At 39.7% G+C, this 17200-nt stretch overlaps 3 protein-coding genes across 4 annotated transcripts in view; 1 reads left to right on the top strand and 2 right to left on the bottom strand.

Annotated features, from left to right (window-relative positions):
• Nucleotides 1–317: 317 nt before the first annotated feature.
• Nucleotides 318–7584, bottom strand: LOC144643954 (A-kinase-interacting protein 1-like). The gene is made up of 5 exons (XM_078503354.1): nucleotides 7308–7584; nucleotides 6162–6290; nucleotides 4500–4580; nucleotides 2879–2983; nucleotides 318–1540 (listed from the first exon to the last, which is right to left on the bottom strand). The coding sequence occupies exons 1-5, from the start codon at nucleotides 7317–7319 to the stop codon at nucleotides 1397–1399; spliced, it is 471 nt and encodes a 156-aa protein (XP_078359480.1). The 5' UTR covers nucleotides 7320–7584; the 3' UTR covers nucleotides 318–1396.
• A 66-nt stretch (nucleotides 7585–7650) lies between these two features.
• LOC144643929 (uncharacterized) lies at nucleotides 7651–15122 on the top strand. Its single transcript, XM_078503326.1, has 8 exons — nucleotides 7651–8777; nucleotides 9554–9773; nucleotides 10220–10684; nucleotides 11155–11391; nucleotides 11898–12041; nucleotides 12744–12978; nucleotides 13534–13783; nucleotides 14241–15122. Exons 1-8 carry the CDS (start codon nucleotides 7773–7775, stop codon nucleotides 14463–14465), a joined length of 2781 nt encoding a protein of 926 aa, XP_078359452.1. The 5' UTR covers nucleotides 7651–7772; the 3' UTR covers nucleotides 14466–15122.
• Nucleotides 15123–15559: 437 nt separating this feature from the next.
• The window catches only part of LOC144643937 (N-acetylated-alpha-linked acidic dipeptidase 2-like), a 42147-nt gene continuing 40506 nt past the window's right edge, over nucleotides 15560–17200 (bottom strand). For both annotated transcript variants that reach the window (XM_078503337.1, XM_078503338.1), the window contains one exon: nucleotides 15560–16971. In XM_078503337.1, coding sequence (XP_078359463.1) covers nucleotides 15698–16971 — 1274 coding nt within the window. In that variant the 3' untranslated portion in view covers nucleotides 15560–15697. The remainder of the gene's footprint in view (nucleotides 16972–17200) is intronic.

Raw genomic sequence — 17200 nt, 5'->3', positions numbered from 1 at the left:
ACCAATTTTAGGCACCGAAACGTGGGGTGAGGGGGGGCAGCCCCCGAAAATTTTCGTTGGGGGTGCTACAGCCACCCTGTCCCTCCTGCTCCGCCGGCTATGAAAATACGTACATTTTCTCATAATGACCTTCGTCATTTAGCAAAGAAACGTCCAGGATTAATTCATCATTGGCAAGTCGATACAGAAATTTGTGTGACATATTCAAAGTCGTTCGCGTAGTATGTAGGAGCTTGTAGGGTCTAAGATAGTCATGGAACCGTAATAAACACTTTCGATTGACTTTTTGTAATATCTCGTACACCATCTGGTAACTCTGGTGTGTTAGTGGAATAACAATCATGGGTATTATTGTTCTTCCATTTATTGACTGAATTTAAAAAATACTAGTATACAAGTTATTCTCTTTATAAAACTCAAAACCAACTACAATGTAATAGAGTGATTTCACTAAACCATTGAAACAACTTCATTACGTAGTAGCTATTTCACGAGTTTAGTAAAATCAGGCCAACATTCTCGCTGAAAAAAGTAGGAATAAACCCTTAATTAAACAAGATAGGTTTAATCAAAGGGGCAGTTTTGGTGAATTAAAGTTATTGTAGGGGACTTTTGGATGATTACTGAAAAACTTAATCCAGTGTATTCAATTCTATCACAAAACAGGTATCAACCACACCAAGGCTCATTATAAACACGTCGTTGCGGATTAAGACAACTTAGACTAGTTAGTTGCTGATTGATCAAGCCTTAACTGAACATTACATCATGACGGAAGCGTTGGAAAACCAAGGATGTAGTTTTGCATCTGATTGGACGAGGGAGCTAAGTTTCACCGTCAAACTTTGCACGTACCAGATTTAGATCTAACGCAAAACAAATAAAAAGTACGTATGGAGCTTAATCATCCGAAAATAACTTCAATTAAGAGCTTCACTTTCTTTAGTAAAAATACAAGCCTACACGTGTCAAGTCAAACTACAAAGATTTTTTACAATTAGAACACTGGTATATGATTGCCTCTTTTAGAATAAGTGATTAAATTACATGTAACTACAATTTTCACAATGTGGACCTATTAATGCTTCGAGCCTACGAATAATCAACATCTGTATAGGGTTTCAAGATTACAACTTCTATTCATTATAAACCTGGCCATTTCTAACACTAAACGAAAAGGCTGAAGAATCATAAACAAATTCCTGTATACGTGTACTGTAAATCTTCATTACGTTCCGCCTCACGTAATGAAACTTATTCTGTAAATTTCAATTTGAAAAACTATACTCTACAATAAAAACAACGGACTTTACAAAACTAGCATCGAGAACGACGTGGATTGCGAATTAACATAAATATCAACATCATGTAATAAAACAAATATATCGTGACATGACTATAAAGAAAACCCTAGATCTACTGTTTGCCCAGGCTCCAAACGGACGATATGGGTGTGCTGTCTGGGTGCGCCGTAACGACCAGCGGAAACTGCATAGCTGCCAGGCGCTACTTCCACTTGCACGTCTTCCAGCCTCTGGAGCTGGTTAAGAGAATTAAAAGGTCAATCCATCGGTTAACAATTTTAATTAACAGAAAAAAAGAAGTACACAAATCAAGTAAAGTATCTACAAGCTCGATTATTATAAAAAGAAACTCTACAAAAAGAACATTTGAAACGGTATTTGAAAGTACCAAGCAAACTCTAGTTAAATGTTAAAAATAACAAGATTGGTTTCTAAAAACACTGTTTGGTGGGGGCCGCCGTCTCTCCTCCCGATTCCCGCCCCTTTTCTCCCGGTCTCTCGCCCCCATGTCCCCCTCCACCGTTTGCAGATCATAGTTAGTAGAGGAGACTAACTATGTGCAGATAGACACAGACTTGTAACTGTCAGCAAATTTAAAAAATAAAAGCTGACGTTTCGAGCGTTTAGTTAGAGGATTGTGAGTTGCAGGTCTTTGGATGAACTTGGTAACGCCGGGGAAACATACAATTCCGCGAGGAGAAAGTTAAATTCAGGATGCGCCCAAACAGCCATGTTGGCCATAAAATGACCAGGAAGTCGAAGATTAAAACGATTTGGAGATCACAAGCTTTTAAGTGACATGTCTGTCAAAGTTGTTAACGTCTCAGGAAAAAAAAAAAAACATCCTAGTTTTACAGTTGAGCAAAATGCGTAGACCTACATATAACATATATCTGTCTTAATAAGAGTCACGAGCACTGAAAATAACAGATGAGATTAAAAAGACCACAAAGCCTACCTTATTATAGGAAATTAACGCTTGTGTAAATTAAGGTATTTGAAATTAACGCGACTTAAATTAACGCGAATCGAAGGAAATATTACTTCCCAATAAATGAAATTAACGCGAAAGAGAGGGCAACATTTCAAAATGAAGGAAATTAACGCGACGTACACAAAGAAAAACACTTTTTGAGACAACAGGAACAAGTTTATTTCAACACTAGGTGTAAAATCCGAGACGAAAACAATGTTCGTGATACTAAACCTGAACGTATGGGTTGAGCGAAGAAATCTGACCACTTCGATCGTCCACCCTGAAGAAATAATGCTTTTTCCTAGGAGATTAGAACGTCTGGACTGTATCGAAAAATGGGGCCAAAATAATGGAAATTAAGGTCGCGGAAATTAACGCTCCACTTAATTAACGGACCGGAAATTAACGTTAACAAAAATTAACGCGACTTAAATTAATTTCATGAAGCGTTAATTTCCTATAATATGGTACTTTGCATACGTTCTTTTTGGCCAAACACTTCATCTTCTAACTCTTCAAACTGCCTTCAGTTACATTCAAACTCATGAAGCTTCAAATTTATCTAGCAAAAAAAAAACGCTTTGCATTATCAACTTACTGGGTGTCGGCGTGTTGCTAAGTTATAGTCAGGCTGATGGAATCTGTTACAATGATTCACGTCCTGGGCATTACACTCTTCTGTTGATCTGCAGCGGAAATACCGCTTAAAAACACAAACAATACAGTTAGACGCAGTTCAAAGGCAACTGATATATTTATCAGTACAAAATTACATCCTTTGAGGTTAACAGTAATGGAGAGATGTAAAAAATCATTTTGTTTAAGTGTCAATGTATAAATTTAGCATGGCTGTACTAATAGAGGACACTGTTAATAGTGTTCAAAACAAATATCATACGTCGAACAGAAACTTGTTAAAAGCCCCAACTGGCAGGAGGTTGACCAGTTGGCTATAAACAAAAGCGTGGAGGAGTTGAATTCATGACTATCAAAGACAATTCGAGCTACATGTAGTAGCAGGGAGGTGGATTTGAACCCAGCGCCCTAACCACTAGGCCATGCTAACTCCTGTAAAGAACTTTTGGAGGAAATGTGTATCATTGATTTTGGTATTTCTTGAGGTTAGAAGTTTTCACTGGTATTTTTTTAAGGGTAGTCAAATCGGTCAAAATGGTTGTAATATAACCTAAAAACTTTGAAAAATGTCCTAAGTTACCAACCCTCCAAGTTTATTTTTTTCCTTAGTGGCCATTTGGCCACCAACTATTCAAGTTTTGGTCGCCAGTGACAAATTTTAGTCACCAAATTAAGCTGATGCTTTCAATCATTCCTCTCAATTTGAGTCGCCAGGCTGGCGACCTTGGTTCAAATTTAGTCGCCATGGCGACTAAAATGGTCTTAACTTGGAGGGCTGAGTTACACTGTATCATACATGGTCCTGGCAGAAATAGGGAATCTGTAAAGTATAGTTTTCAAAATGTTCACGTACAGGTATACACTCAGACACACAGCATAAAACTGGTTAACTATTGCAAGCAAGCTACATTGTATGTCACCCTAAGTAGCCTGAACCAAATCATAACAACACCTCCATAACAACAAATTATTATCGACACCTGCATGCATTGCAGGCCTACAATGTCAGTTACACACTACACTCAAAGCTCTTGTAAGCGACCACCTAGGGGAATTTGAAATTGTAGTTATGAGTGACCACATACTGAAACAATCAAGGCTGATCACTTGCTGGAAACAAGGTTGTCTACCTCAGTCACAGGAAAACACTCTTTCTCCAGCCCTGAATCATCTTGACATATTTTAATGTAACATTGTTATATGTACAGTGGCATCACATTTGGGAAATGAACTACATTGTTTGAGTGCAGGGTGCAAAGAAAATAGATTTTCCAGCTTGCCCTTTGGTAAAAAGTCCAGAAATGTTACTTGCCGACTAGGGAAATGATGTATAAAATTGACTAGGCTGGCAGAAAAATCCACTAGACCCGGGCTTTGGGACAGGACTTTCTTCGCATGCTGAAGTGACAATTGAAATTGCATTCCACAATGGTGGTCATAACTTAAGAGCTATACACTTGACTGTAATATTATTCTCCATACCACACATGAAACTGTGAAAATACTGACCAGTATAGAAACATCAATAATAGCTTGGAGGGTTGAGTGGGTATGTACCTTAACAAGCACTTTCAGTACCTCACCTTACACTGTCTGCTTGTAACATTCATGTACTGCAGTACTGTGTCAAATGCATCTTCTATTGTGGTGTGCACCATCGGTTCCTTCAAAAAAAACAACAAAAATCATTTGCAAGAATATAAGAATATCAGTAATTCCATTCTCTTGGTTTCATTAAACTCAGAGGTTCAGATAGGCCCAAGTTGTGGTTTCAAATGAGTTTCCCGAAATATCAATGCTGCACTTTTTGCTCCTCTCTTTAATCATTCTTCATTTCCATGCAAACATGTTTTCTAAGCCATATAACATCCCAGTTACATGTGTAAGAGTGATAATTCCCTGCTAGTAATACACTGCTCTAATTGTCTTTAAAACTCATTCTCCAGCCAATTTTCAGTATCGGCAATCTTGGACAAGGAACATCAAAGATGAGGCTGTTTTTACTGAACCCATTCAAAAAGACATTGTAACCTCTTAAATAATCAATTTCCTGGGGCCTGCAATTACAGTTTACTTGAACCAGCATAGTATACTGTATCATTAGATGGCACTAGTTGACCAAGATTACCGTAAATGATCTAATAAACGCCCAGGTCGCCTGTTAAATTTTTGGAGTCCTAGGGGAGGCGTATAATAGATATGAGGCATTTATTAGAGAGAGGCGTTTATTTCAATTTAACAGTAACAAAAACAAATAGGATGGGTAGTTTTCTAGTGGAGTAAGATACATAACAGAGCTGGTGAGTAGGAGACTAATCTAATCTGTGCTAATGCAAAGCCTAGAGATGCTGTTCATAGTTCGATATCGATGTTTTCATTGTCATTTGTGTCAACCATGTTGGCGTTGTTGGCCGCTTCGATGTTCGAGTCAAGCAAAAACTAACTTTATTCTTGGTTTTCATGTTACGTCATAAAATTCTGAAATCAAACTTCACTAGGCCTGCAAAATGTCCGCTGTCATTAGGCGAAAGATAAACTAAAAATATATATTTTTGCAAATTTCCAGATCGATAGTGTCATTCGTTTTTAAAACAGAGCATTTTGAATATTTGAGTTTTCCGTCGTATGTGACATCAAGCTGAGTGCCGTGACAAAGCTGTTTTGTTTGAAAAAAGGTCTTTCCTTTCCATTTTGATTTCAGATATAATAAGTGGTGTTTATGTGAACGTGTACTAGCTCTTAAGCCAAGGATAGCCGCTGTTGTAAACAGAACTGAGTTCCAGATGGTTTCTCTGACATCACGGTGGCCATATTTGTGTCCCTCGGAAGGACACAGTTATGAAATCTCCATACTAAGCTTTATAAATTTGCGTGGAAAGGTTCGGAAAATAACTCGCGAACGGTACATCACACAGACCCGAAACTTGGAGAAATTGTTTATCTATTTATCATCTATAATATTTGAAATTCATAGCTTCTGTAGTTGAATGGTTTCGAATTTATTTTTTGATTGCGTGACAGTGAAAACCAGCAATTGCGTGATTTTACTCTATGGAGCATTTTCTTGCAGGGGGTGTCTAAAAGACACAGAGCGTTTATTAAAGGGGGGCGTCTAATACAAACTTTACACTTCAGGGGAGGCGTTTTTTAGATACAAGGCGTTTATTTGAGGGCGGGCGTTTATTAGAACATTTATGGTATGCAAATTATTTTACAGACTATAAGTAGTTACTAGTCCTTCCTACCTGAGATGAGTGGAATGAAGTGTTTGTTTGGCTAGGCCACTCAACCTTCCTTAGCAAAGCTTTATTAAGTGTGGACACACCTTGCCTTCCTGAGCGACATAGTGTACAGTTCAACCAACTGCCGTCATCCTGAAAAATAGAGAAACACATTTGCGTTGCGATAATTAGGTGGATAATGGGAGTGATGGATACAAAAAGAAGAAACAATCTTCTTCACTGTGGAAATATGCAATTTCAATTGTCACTTCAATCATTCTCCATTTCTCTCAGCAAAGCTCTTATTCTTGGTTTGTCTTTGCTGGTCAGGGCAAAATGCTCTCTCTAATCAAACAACCACAAAGCGGCAGATAATGGTCACAGAAATTGCGCAAACCTTACTCTTGATGTCAAATAGCCGTGACAAAGCCAACAATTGGATAACTCAAGTTGGTGGCATGATAGAAATTCCGAACAAATATAACAAACAAAAACTTCCTCAATAGGAGCGCCAAGTACATAGAAAATTTCCAATTGCATTTATCGGAAAGTAATTTAAAAAACTTGGGCTTTGCATTTAATTCACTTTCCAAAAACTTGAAAACAATAAAAGCACTTTCCCTGTGGCCTTGTCCTTTCATCTGTTTACTTGTATTTGGAAACCCAATAGAACACAAAGGCTGAGTTTTTAAATATTACAATCCACACCAAGAATCATCAGTGGTTTATATTATTGTTTACTTTTCTGTCTTCTCATGTGTAAACATCAACTACATGCAGTATCACTTTCAAGAGTGAAGACCGTTCTTAGATACCCTCTGCTTGTGTCAGAGGTACTGGAAATGTTTGTTTATCTCCAGTTATTAAAAAAAAAAAAAAAAAAAAAAAAAAAAAAAAAAAAAAAAAAAATAATTACCTATATATATATATACTCCATTAAGTTAACTTCATTTCATGGCATCTTTATTTTACCTCATTTAACAACGAAATCGACAACAAATGGTAAAATGTGAAGGTCAGTCAGTGAAGGTATATCTCTGACACTCGAATATGTGCACTATTTTAGGACGCAAGTCCCTGATAAACAGCAAGAAAGCTTGCTTCAGACGCAACTTTTGAGGAAGCTTTTTACTCGGATAACAAAACAATAGTTTAAGTCAATTTACTCACCTTTAAAGGCATGATATCCGAATTTGTTTCTTTGAGGAACAGAGTCGGAACAGATCGACGGACTTTACCGTTGTTGTCAAAATGGTGGCGTGCACGCGCCAAGGACGCGCCAACTGTTCCAAACTAATTACCGAGGGGGGTAGTGATAGGGTATCTAACAAAAATCACAAAATCCCCAAATATTTCTCAAAAACGGCTACGAAGTAATTATTCCTTCGACATTTGATTTAAATTTTGAATTTTGACAAGTATTTGTTGATAGCTATGGATGAAAAAGTTTGTTTGGAGTTTTTGCCCATCGCATCCCTCTACCCTCGGGAAACTTTTGTCACTGGATTCATGTCAGCGGTTTTCCGTTAGTCCCTTGGCGACTGCATGGCAACATCAACAAGTTTGGCACGCGCTAAATTCAGTGATCACTCGTTCTAATGTGATTTCTACTTTGATCAAACGCTCCATTCCAAAATGGTTAGCCCTTCTTACGGGCAGCAAGTTGCCCCTCTTCGTGGAAGGCCTACGATCTTCGGAAATGTTTATGAAAAGAATGTTGTTTTTGTTCTCGACACTTCAGGGTCGATGTACCACAGTTTCGATGTCGTCAAAGAACACTTGCTCGAAATATTGTTCGCGCGTGCGATTTCTGGCAGGGATACCATGTTCAACATCATCGAATTTAACGAAGAAGTCAACAAATGGGCAGATAGATTAGTGGCTTGTACTCCTCGCACAGTTAGCATCGCCAGCGAATGGATCCACAAACTGAAATGTGGAACATCAACGAACACCATGGAAGCTTTGATCGAAGCCTACGAAGATGATGGAATGGATGCTATTTATCTAGTCACCGATGGTCTGCCCGATCAAAGTCCGCCAGTCATATTGGAAAACGTCCGTCGCCTACATAAAGGTCGGCCTATACACGCTATATATCTCACTGGCACACACTCGGATCCCGCCGCAAAGGAATTCCTAGAAGAGCTAGCCAAAATCACAAAGGGTTCTTTCCACACTATAAGTCTCACACTTTATGGAAGGATCCAGAAAGTCACGCCGATCTTCAACCACAAGACTGAATTCATGCGGCATTATGACGGCGAATTCTTATCACCCAATCTTACCAATGTTTTCACTTCAAACTCCACCCTTGATCGCCCTACCTCGGCTCCTCCCGCATCGGGGTTTGTCCCTAGGATATATGATCCGGGTACCCCAGTCACTCTTCTCCGGGCACCACATGGATCTGTCCCTATTCCCTATGTTTCGTGGAGTAAGTATGATCAGGAGAGAGGGACGTCAAAGGTCTTGCAATATGCCGACGCAGTATTGGCATCCCGAGGGCTGTCTAAAGACAGTGAAAAGTCTACCGGCAGCACCAATGTACCAGTAGCTGCCAGTATAATGAAGGGTATGAAGGTGTTGGCACGAAAAGATTCTGATGGTCTGTTTTATATGGCAGTTATCAAAGAACAGGTATACATGTATCCAGCTGTATGAATGAATTGTCAACACCAGCTTATGATAGTTGCTGCATGCCCGGGAGGGGGCGGGGGGGGGGGGTACGCCCTATAGTGGCCTATCAGGGAGGTTCCACCCGGGGTCCTTTTTCGGCTTCAGGTATATAAAAGGTAGGGATTTCACAAGTTTAGGTATACGAGGGTATGGAAATCTGTCATTTAGGTTTTAAAAGAGTTAAAAGGGCCTTTAGTGCCCTCCCAGGGACTGCATGTAACAGGTTCCCTTCTCAGGGAGTAGATCAGGGTGAGGGGACAAGTTACTAAGGAGGCCATAGGCTCAATTTCCAGCTGCTTTTCAAGAAAATGAGCCCGTACTCCTCCCCCAGAGGAATGAAGACCAGACTTGAGAGAGCGACAACAGTGCCGGAAATCGAGCCTAAGGGGGCCACCCCCCTCCCACTTACCTATTCCCTAGACCTGGAGTCTGTTTGTAGGCTAGGTTTGAGAATAAGAAAAAAAAACAGTTAATTCATACCAGCCATAAAGGATTATACATGTATGTTTTGGGCATGCATTGTGATAGAGTCAAAAGTCATAATGATGAAAATAAGTACAGGTTTGTCAGAAACTAGCTTACATGTCGGAACGATCGATACATTGCACATAAGACCTAAAGTTCAAATTGTTACTTACATGATTAACTAAATACCCCCCTAAAAGAATGAAATACTGGATGTATATGTATACATGCAAGATGAAATAACCTTATAAGTTTATTTTAATTCAATTTAGGGAGAAAATGATAAGTTTGTAGTTGAGTTTGACCAGTGCCCTGCCCTACGCAAACCACACCTTCAAGAAGTAGCTCTGTTTGATATGGTTGCCTATAAAGATGCCATACGACACCATGTGTGTATTGGAGACAAAGTACTAGCTCCATGGCAGAGTGATGGGCGTTATGGGCCAGGAACTGTTCTTGATGGAGTGGACCGCCGAGATCTTCAACCACAAGGTACATAGTATCGCATGTACATCTAAATATATTGATGTGCCTGATTTAATAACTGTGAAAAATGCCATGAAGAGCAGTAATAATAATTATATTTTTACAAACATGTATGTTGGGCTTACCTGCCAACCCCCAGAGTACAAAAATCTAGAGATGTCTAGAAATCTTTGCATTGTTAGGATATCATTTAGACCTGGAGATTTGATGTTCCAAAAAACTTGGAGACTCCCGGGAAAATCTGTAGAGTTTTCAGGTATGATGTTGGGTAAACTCAACTAAGAGCACATTGCAGTGGCGGATCCAGATCTTCAGATAAGGGGGGGGGGGCCCTTTGGGACTCTATTTGTTCTTAAAATAAGGTGGGACTGCATCCGCCACTGCTATGTTTTCAATAATTGAGTGTTGTTGAACCAACCCTGATTTTCATTATTGTGTTAATTGCCAATCAGGTTATGAAGGCGGTGATCTTCTTGTAGCATTTTACAATGGCCAAACAGAGCAGCTCTCTCCCGGAGTTGCCGTAAGGATACCGCTTGCTGTGTTTGATCGCATTGTAACTGAGCTTCAACTGCCAGAGTCCCAGAGAAGAAAAATCCGTCTTGCTGCCGATACATCAACACCACCCTACCAAGGAAGACCTCCTCCTATTTACACAACATGGCAGCGGCCATTTAGCCCTCCACGGCAACCTAAACAGGCCACATTCAAACATGATTCTAAAGGAGCACTAAGTGACAAAATAAATTCACAACTTGAGAGGAACAGGCATTTGCTGGACAGGGTGCGGCTTGATGAGGAGGAAGATGCTGAAGAAGATTTGTCTGATACCGACACAGAAGAACTGGTTAACATGGAAGACAGAAATGGATATAAACATGAAACATTTGATGTTTGTGTTGGAACTGAAGATTTAGGTCAGTTGTGTTTACAATTTTAAAATTGTCTATCTACATAAAACTTTACAATATGTGTATAATAAAAAAAACAATAACAAAATAAAAAAACTAGCTAAGTTGCCATAGTGTAGTAATTAACTATAAGAATACCTTAATTATAAAGAAAACTTAACTAAAGGCTTTCCTACAAAGATTATTAAGTCTTTAAAGTTTGTGCTTAAAGAGTTAAATAACTCTTTTATACATGTATCAGATTGTAACAAGATCAAATATTCTGAGGCAAAGCCCCCCACAGTTGTGGCAAAGCCACAGAAAATGATCTAAAACCATAGTTACATAGTTGCAAATTAAATTAATCTGTTTTACTCAAGTGGCAGTGGTACAGAATTCTACAACACCTGAATTTAACACCAAAAACTCTCTTGACAAAAAAGGTTTTCTGCTTAGAGCCAATTCTAGTAACTTATCTTTTTTCAAATCATCAACAGATTTTAAAAGATATACAGATCCAGTCATGCCAGTTGGAACACCACTTTCAAAAGCTGGTGGAAAACCAGAGACCAAGAAACGTTGGCGCTGGTGGAGTTCAGGGGTGCCTCCACGACCTGCGAGATTCAGAGAGACAGCACTGGCAAAACCAGCAGAAGTTCGGGATGACAAAAACCAGCGTCCAGGATACCAGGAATATCAGAGTGTAGCTGGTGTTCCTTTCCCATCTGGAACAGGTACACTGTAATATGGTGATGTCATTCTGTTGATATGTTTTAATACTTAAGGCTAGGGTGGAGAGTTAAGCATGGGTGTCAGAAGAAAAGTGAAAAAATAGTCTCTTTTTTTCTTCTTCTGGCGCCTGTGCTACTTGCCTACTTGCCACCCTAGCCTTAAGTATTAAAACATTTTATATCTATTTATCTATTTATATAATATTAGTGTTTTTATATTTTATATCTATTTATATAATATTAGTATTTTTATATTTTATATTTGTAATATTTATTTTAGTGTCCCCAATTAGCTCTTTAGCTAAATACTATTTGACACTTACATAAAGTTTATGTATGTATGTATGTTGCCGCTCGTATATCATGCTTGCTTGTTAATGGCCTTTAAAGCAAATTAAAGAAAACTGCTCCTTAAGTGTACCTTAATGATGTACAATGAATCAATTTTAAAGCAGGTCCCCTCAGAGAGTTTGGGATGATAATCTGTTGTATTTGCTGTAAACTTGCAGATAAAAAATTTGATGGTGGAGAGTGGCATCCGCACCATCAGTGGAAGAAAACTGGTAACAAGACACTATCAAGGTCTGCTCCACCACAGCTGAGGCATCATGAATACCAGTCATCTAAAGGAGTACCATTCCCACCTGCAACAGGTAGCTTGAGTAAATATTGGAGAATAGTGTAAAAGTGCTTTGAGCCCCAGGGAAAGGAGGGTTTTTCTTTACACAACTTTTAGAGGGTGATTAATTGAAAAGGGGCATTTAATGAGGGGAGGCTTATTTCAAATCATTTGTATGACCGTATCACGAGCCAGGCAGTGGGAGGGGAGCTTGTGAAAAGTTTAAGTTTCAGAGAGGTGCGCCAGGCCAGGGGTGGGCTTAACTACAGTACTGATCTGAATACACTGAAGCTTTTACAGAACTTAAAATACTTAGCAATTGTTTGCACCTGAAAAAACTATAAAATTTTGCTTTAGCATGTAGAGCATAGCTTGTTTATTCAGAGCTTACTCGCAGAGACAATGATCATTGCCCTACCCCCCCCTCCCCCCTTTCGCCCCTCCACCTCTTATCAAGAAAAAAAATATTTTCATGTGTTAAATGTCAGAGAAAATAGAGGAGGTTTTTTTCTCCACCCTTCATTATCTTGCTGAAGAAAAGATTAAATTAAAACAGAATAAAAAGACAGAGACATACACAATGCTTACATGATTGGTCATCGTTTCCAAACTGTCTTGCCTTTATACCATACCTGTTATGTGACTTGTGCTTTCTCATGCTTGAGACCGTCTCAAAGATAAAAAGACACCATCAAATCTCAAATATTTGAATTTGTTGTTATTTTCGATTTCCAAGATAACAAATTCAACACCGGCTCTGATGGGAATTGGCGACCTGAAGACGCCGGTGTGGCGGTTCAGCGGTCGTCCAACTGGGAGGATGGCCTGGGTCGAGGAGAAATCGAGAAAAATAGGAAAGAGAAAAAACGCCTCGAGACAAAGAGGGATGCTAACGAGAGATATTATGCACAGATAGCAAAAGATTCCCTAGAGAAACAGCAGAAAGAACGGGCTAGACATGACTATCACAGGTTAGTACAGTTCTTTGTGTGCCCCCAGTTTCACTTTGCGACGTACAAGAACTACGGTTAGGGTACTCAAAACAAAAGAAGTCAAATAGCTGGGTTGAACATGCCAGAGGAAATAAGCTACTTAACAGGATGTAAGTTTGTTTAATAATAGGATTGAGAAGGGTTATGAAGGGTAAGCATGAGTCTTGGCTAATCTTTAAAATTACAATCATGATTGTACAGTCAACGCTCTCTAAAACGGACACTGTCGGGACCGGCGCAAACTGTGTAGCTTAGGGAGTTTTATAGCTACAGAAAAGACTGAAAAACGGCAGGAACGGGACCAATACCAGGTGTCCTTCTTAAAGAGGTGTCCGTCTTATACAGGTGTCCGTTAAAGAGAGAGTTGACTGTACTCCGCGTTAAAGGTCTGTTTTGAGTTAGTACCCACTCCAAGCCCCACAGTCGAGGCCTACACAGCGACTTTCCCAGCACTTTAATAATTTCGGCAATGTGAGTAAGATTTACTGAATCTGCGACAAGTTACGACCCGCTCACTGTCTCGCTTTCTTGCAGAAAAATGGTTGACGAACGAACTCGTCAAATTTCCGAGAAGTCCGCTGAAAGGGCGCGCCAGGAAGGCGAGAGAATGGAGAGCAAGAGGCAGACAAGTGAAAAATTTTGCCAAAAGGAGCGAGAGAGGCAAGAAAAGGCCGAGACGTGGAAACACTCGCGGATAGAAGCCATGAGAGAACGAAGAACGCAACACGAAGAATTAGAAAACAGTTACGAGAGGGCCGCGAAAGATCATGAGTCACAAAGACTGGTACGTGACGACAAATAGGAAATTTTTCCCTGAGATTACCTTCTGTCTTGCCAAATGAGTGTTCTTTACCATAGATTGCCTAAAATTGCATTCATTTTTTTAAACCGTTTAATTGGTAAAATTTCCTGAAAAAGAACTTTCAATATACAAATGTACAAAATCATGTAACTGCATTCAAAAATTTTTGCTGCTGTTCTATCGATAGCGATTTCAGACTTAAAAGCCACTACGGGTTGAGAGATAAGTGGCGCTGACAGGCTTACCAGGGAGTAGCCTCCCGCGCGGTCGTCTTTAGGGGCGATCGTGTTTCACTCCTCTGGATATGAGTTTCACACGATCGCCCCTAGAGACCGTTGCATTCAGTGAACCTGGGAGATGTATCATTTTCCTTTTATATGTGCTCCTTCGTAAATGTGCAATTTGCGGTATAATTTTTTTTTTTCACCGTTTTCTTTAGAGTGGACTCAAAGATCGCGAACAGAGGAGAGTGGAAGCGCACCACGATCGCTTGGTGACCGAGAGAAGAATGGGACTAAACAGGGAAGAGCAGATGAAACAACGCGAGGTGGATCGTCAGGCGAGGATAGACAAGATCAAAAACACCGCGGAGAGGAGGAAAGAAATGAGAATTCACGTCAAACAACAGAACGAACAGAAATACCGAGCAAGCATTCTTCCCTAATCACAAAAGCTCATAATAAGCAAAAAGGCGATGCATGGGTTTGTTTGCCAACATGGTTATAGTAGAAAGGTCCTTTCTGCTATCCATGTTTGCTAATGATCCGTGTACAAGACAAGAGACTGAGCACTACTGTAAAATTGCACAGTAGCAGTGCGACTGTGGCCTTAAGGCCTGGGAAAAGCCAAATTGGCAAGTGATAAAGTATATTTAATTGCGACTTCTTTGAAAAATAAAGTCGATAAAGCAAATTCAAGTATGTGTAAATACTTTCTTAGGTATAATAGGGGAAATTTCAAACTGTACAGAGGGGGAACTACGTTAAATACAAACGAAATTTAGATGAGTTGACTGATCCTTGATACGCACTGAAAAGAAGCAAGAAAATGTCATCCATTAAATGTCTTTTAAATTTTTTACTGATACGACCAAACTAATAAATACAAGTAAAAAAATTAATGTGAAGTGTAATAGTTGACTTCTGTTGCGTGCGTAAGAGACTGGTTATTTTTTGTAGCCTACAGATTGTTTTCTATAATTTTTTTTAGCGGCGGGATACACGAGGATCTGCCTCCTATGGATTTGCAAAGAATAGCCGCCACGTTTCTGAGCGACGGAAGAAACAGAGAAAATTTGATAACGGGCCATGAAAATAGGCCACTCTGAATATTTTTTTTTGGCTCAGTCTTAAAACGAGGCTTGGTGCTAATTTTTTTTTTAAAAAAAAATTTTTATTAAAATTTAATTTTTTTTTTTTTTTCTCTTTTTTTTTTTTCTATAAAAATTTTAAAAAATAAAAAAAAAAAAACCCCCCCCCCCCCCCCCCCCCCCCCCCCTCATCTGGATGGGATGCTAGTCCACCGCAGGGTTACCCCTCAGCAATAAAAACACCGATACCCATTTAGAGTCCATTTATACACCTGGGTGAAGAGAGGCACTATGAGAGCTTAGTGTCTTGCCCAAGAACACAAAGCAGTGCCCCGGACAGGATTCGAACCCGGACCGCTCGATCCGGAGTTCAACGCACTAACTATAAGGCCACCGCGCCTCACACGGGACTAAATGAAGCGTCCATTAATTCAAACAAGTTTTCTTTATTCAGTAAATTTTATTTCATATGCTAATTTCAGCTTCTGCTTGGAAGACAGTGTGTTGCCTGCAACAATGTGCACGAACAGTACATAAAATTAAAAGAAAATTTAACAACAATTAAGCATCTAGAAATTCTTTGTTTGTCAGATCGGTTTCAAAACGTTTGCAGCCGAATTAATTGCATATGTCAGCAATGAGATTTCTTTCTCCACTAGTTTCCAGTCTCCTGTTTCTTCCGCTTTGTTCTGGGCATGATGTACGCGAGGAAAATAAATACCACCATAAAGATTTGAAAGGTTGGGTCCATAAATAACATGCCGCAGTTGTTTATGATCATTCGCCTCCACTGTTTGTATAAACGCTTTCTCAAGTTGCATCATTTGATCGTTTAACGCTCGGAGTTTCTCAGGTCCCCCTTTCATCTTGTTTCTTTCAAACTCACGCGAAATTTGCGCAAAGTTCTTTACTGCGCGAGATAACGCAGCTGTGCTGATGTTGTGTGATTTAAGACGAGCGTTTGTTTCCAAAGTAATGGATTTCGATCGTAGCAGTTCTCCGTAGGTTGTCGTATTGAAAGGTAACAGCTCCGAGTCGGCCAATTTGAGGAGAAAGATCCCCGTGTATTTTGTCACGGCTAGATGAGTTTTAAATTCAGGATCAACAAAAGTTTTCATCCAATAAAACGTATCGTGTATGGAATGATATACAGGATATGATCGTCTTATTCCATACATTCCTCCAAAGATGTAAGACCAATCAGCACAAGAAACTCCGAGGAAATGATAGAAAGACGCGTAGTCACTACCGAATGATAAATTATCACAGACCGGGGAGCCATTGACATGTTTAGTAACATCTCTCTCCAACATCACATCGTACATGCTTTTGCAAGCGTGTGAAACTGTGGGATCACAGACTTCTTTTGTCAAAGAGACAGCCAGGTCTTGAAGCAAAGGATTCGCGTCAACGTTTATACTGAAATTGCCATTTACAGCTACGTCCATATTGAGGTAACCAACAGCGCGATCCTGAAGAATCCGAGCGTTTTCCTCAACCCATTCTGCTGATCCAACAACAAACACTTCCTCTGCATCCCAGCTACATAGCATTATGGTCCGGCGAGGCCGCCACCCCGTCTTAAGTAGTTCTCCTAGACCACGTGACACTTCCATCAACACAGACGTACCGCTGACCGCATCAGCGGCTCCAAACACCCAGGCGTCTCGATGATTTCCCATGAGTACATAGCGGTCGGGTTCCTCGGCGCCCCTGATTTGGCCAATCACGTTGTAAATGGTTTTAGTTTCCAGATGGTTGTTCACTTCCATCCGTAATGAAAGACTTTCGTTTTTAAATCCTGGTCCAAGGTGATATGTTAGTTGCAAGCCTCCTTGCCAGTCTTTAGGTGCTTTACGTCCTGTAAAAATTGAGTCAAACATTTTAGTGGATAAAGCCGAAATATACTTAGTTTATTTAGAACACAGATTGAAGCCTGCGTGAGTTTCGAGTTGCTAGCTGAAAACTGAAAAGCGTATAAAGCACGATTACAAAACAAAGTATCATACTATACAAAACACTTCAGTTGCCTGGCTCCACCCGTTCTACACACAACCTTTCAAAGGCCCTTCGTGTTTTATGTTCATATA

Source organism: Oculina patagonica, chromosome 2, assembly GCF_052425735.1.
Source record: "Oculina patagonica isolate OP01 chromosome 2, crgOcupat, whole genome shotgun sequence".
In the NCBI taxonomy this organism is placed as follows: Eukaryota; Metazoa; Cnidaria; class Anthozoa; order Scleractinia; family Oculinidae; genus Oculina; species Oculina patagonica.
Note: the sequence above shows the minus strand (reverse complement) of the source record. Positions and strands in the feature narration are given on the sequence as shown.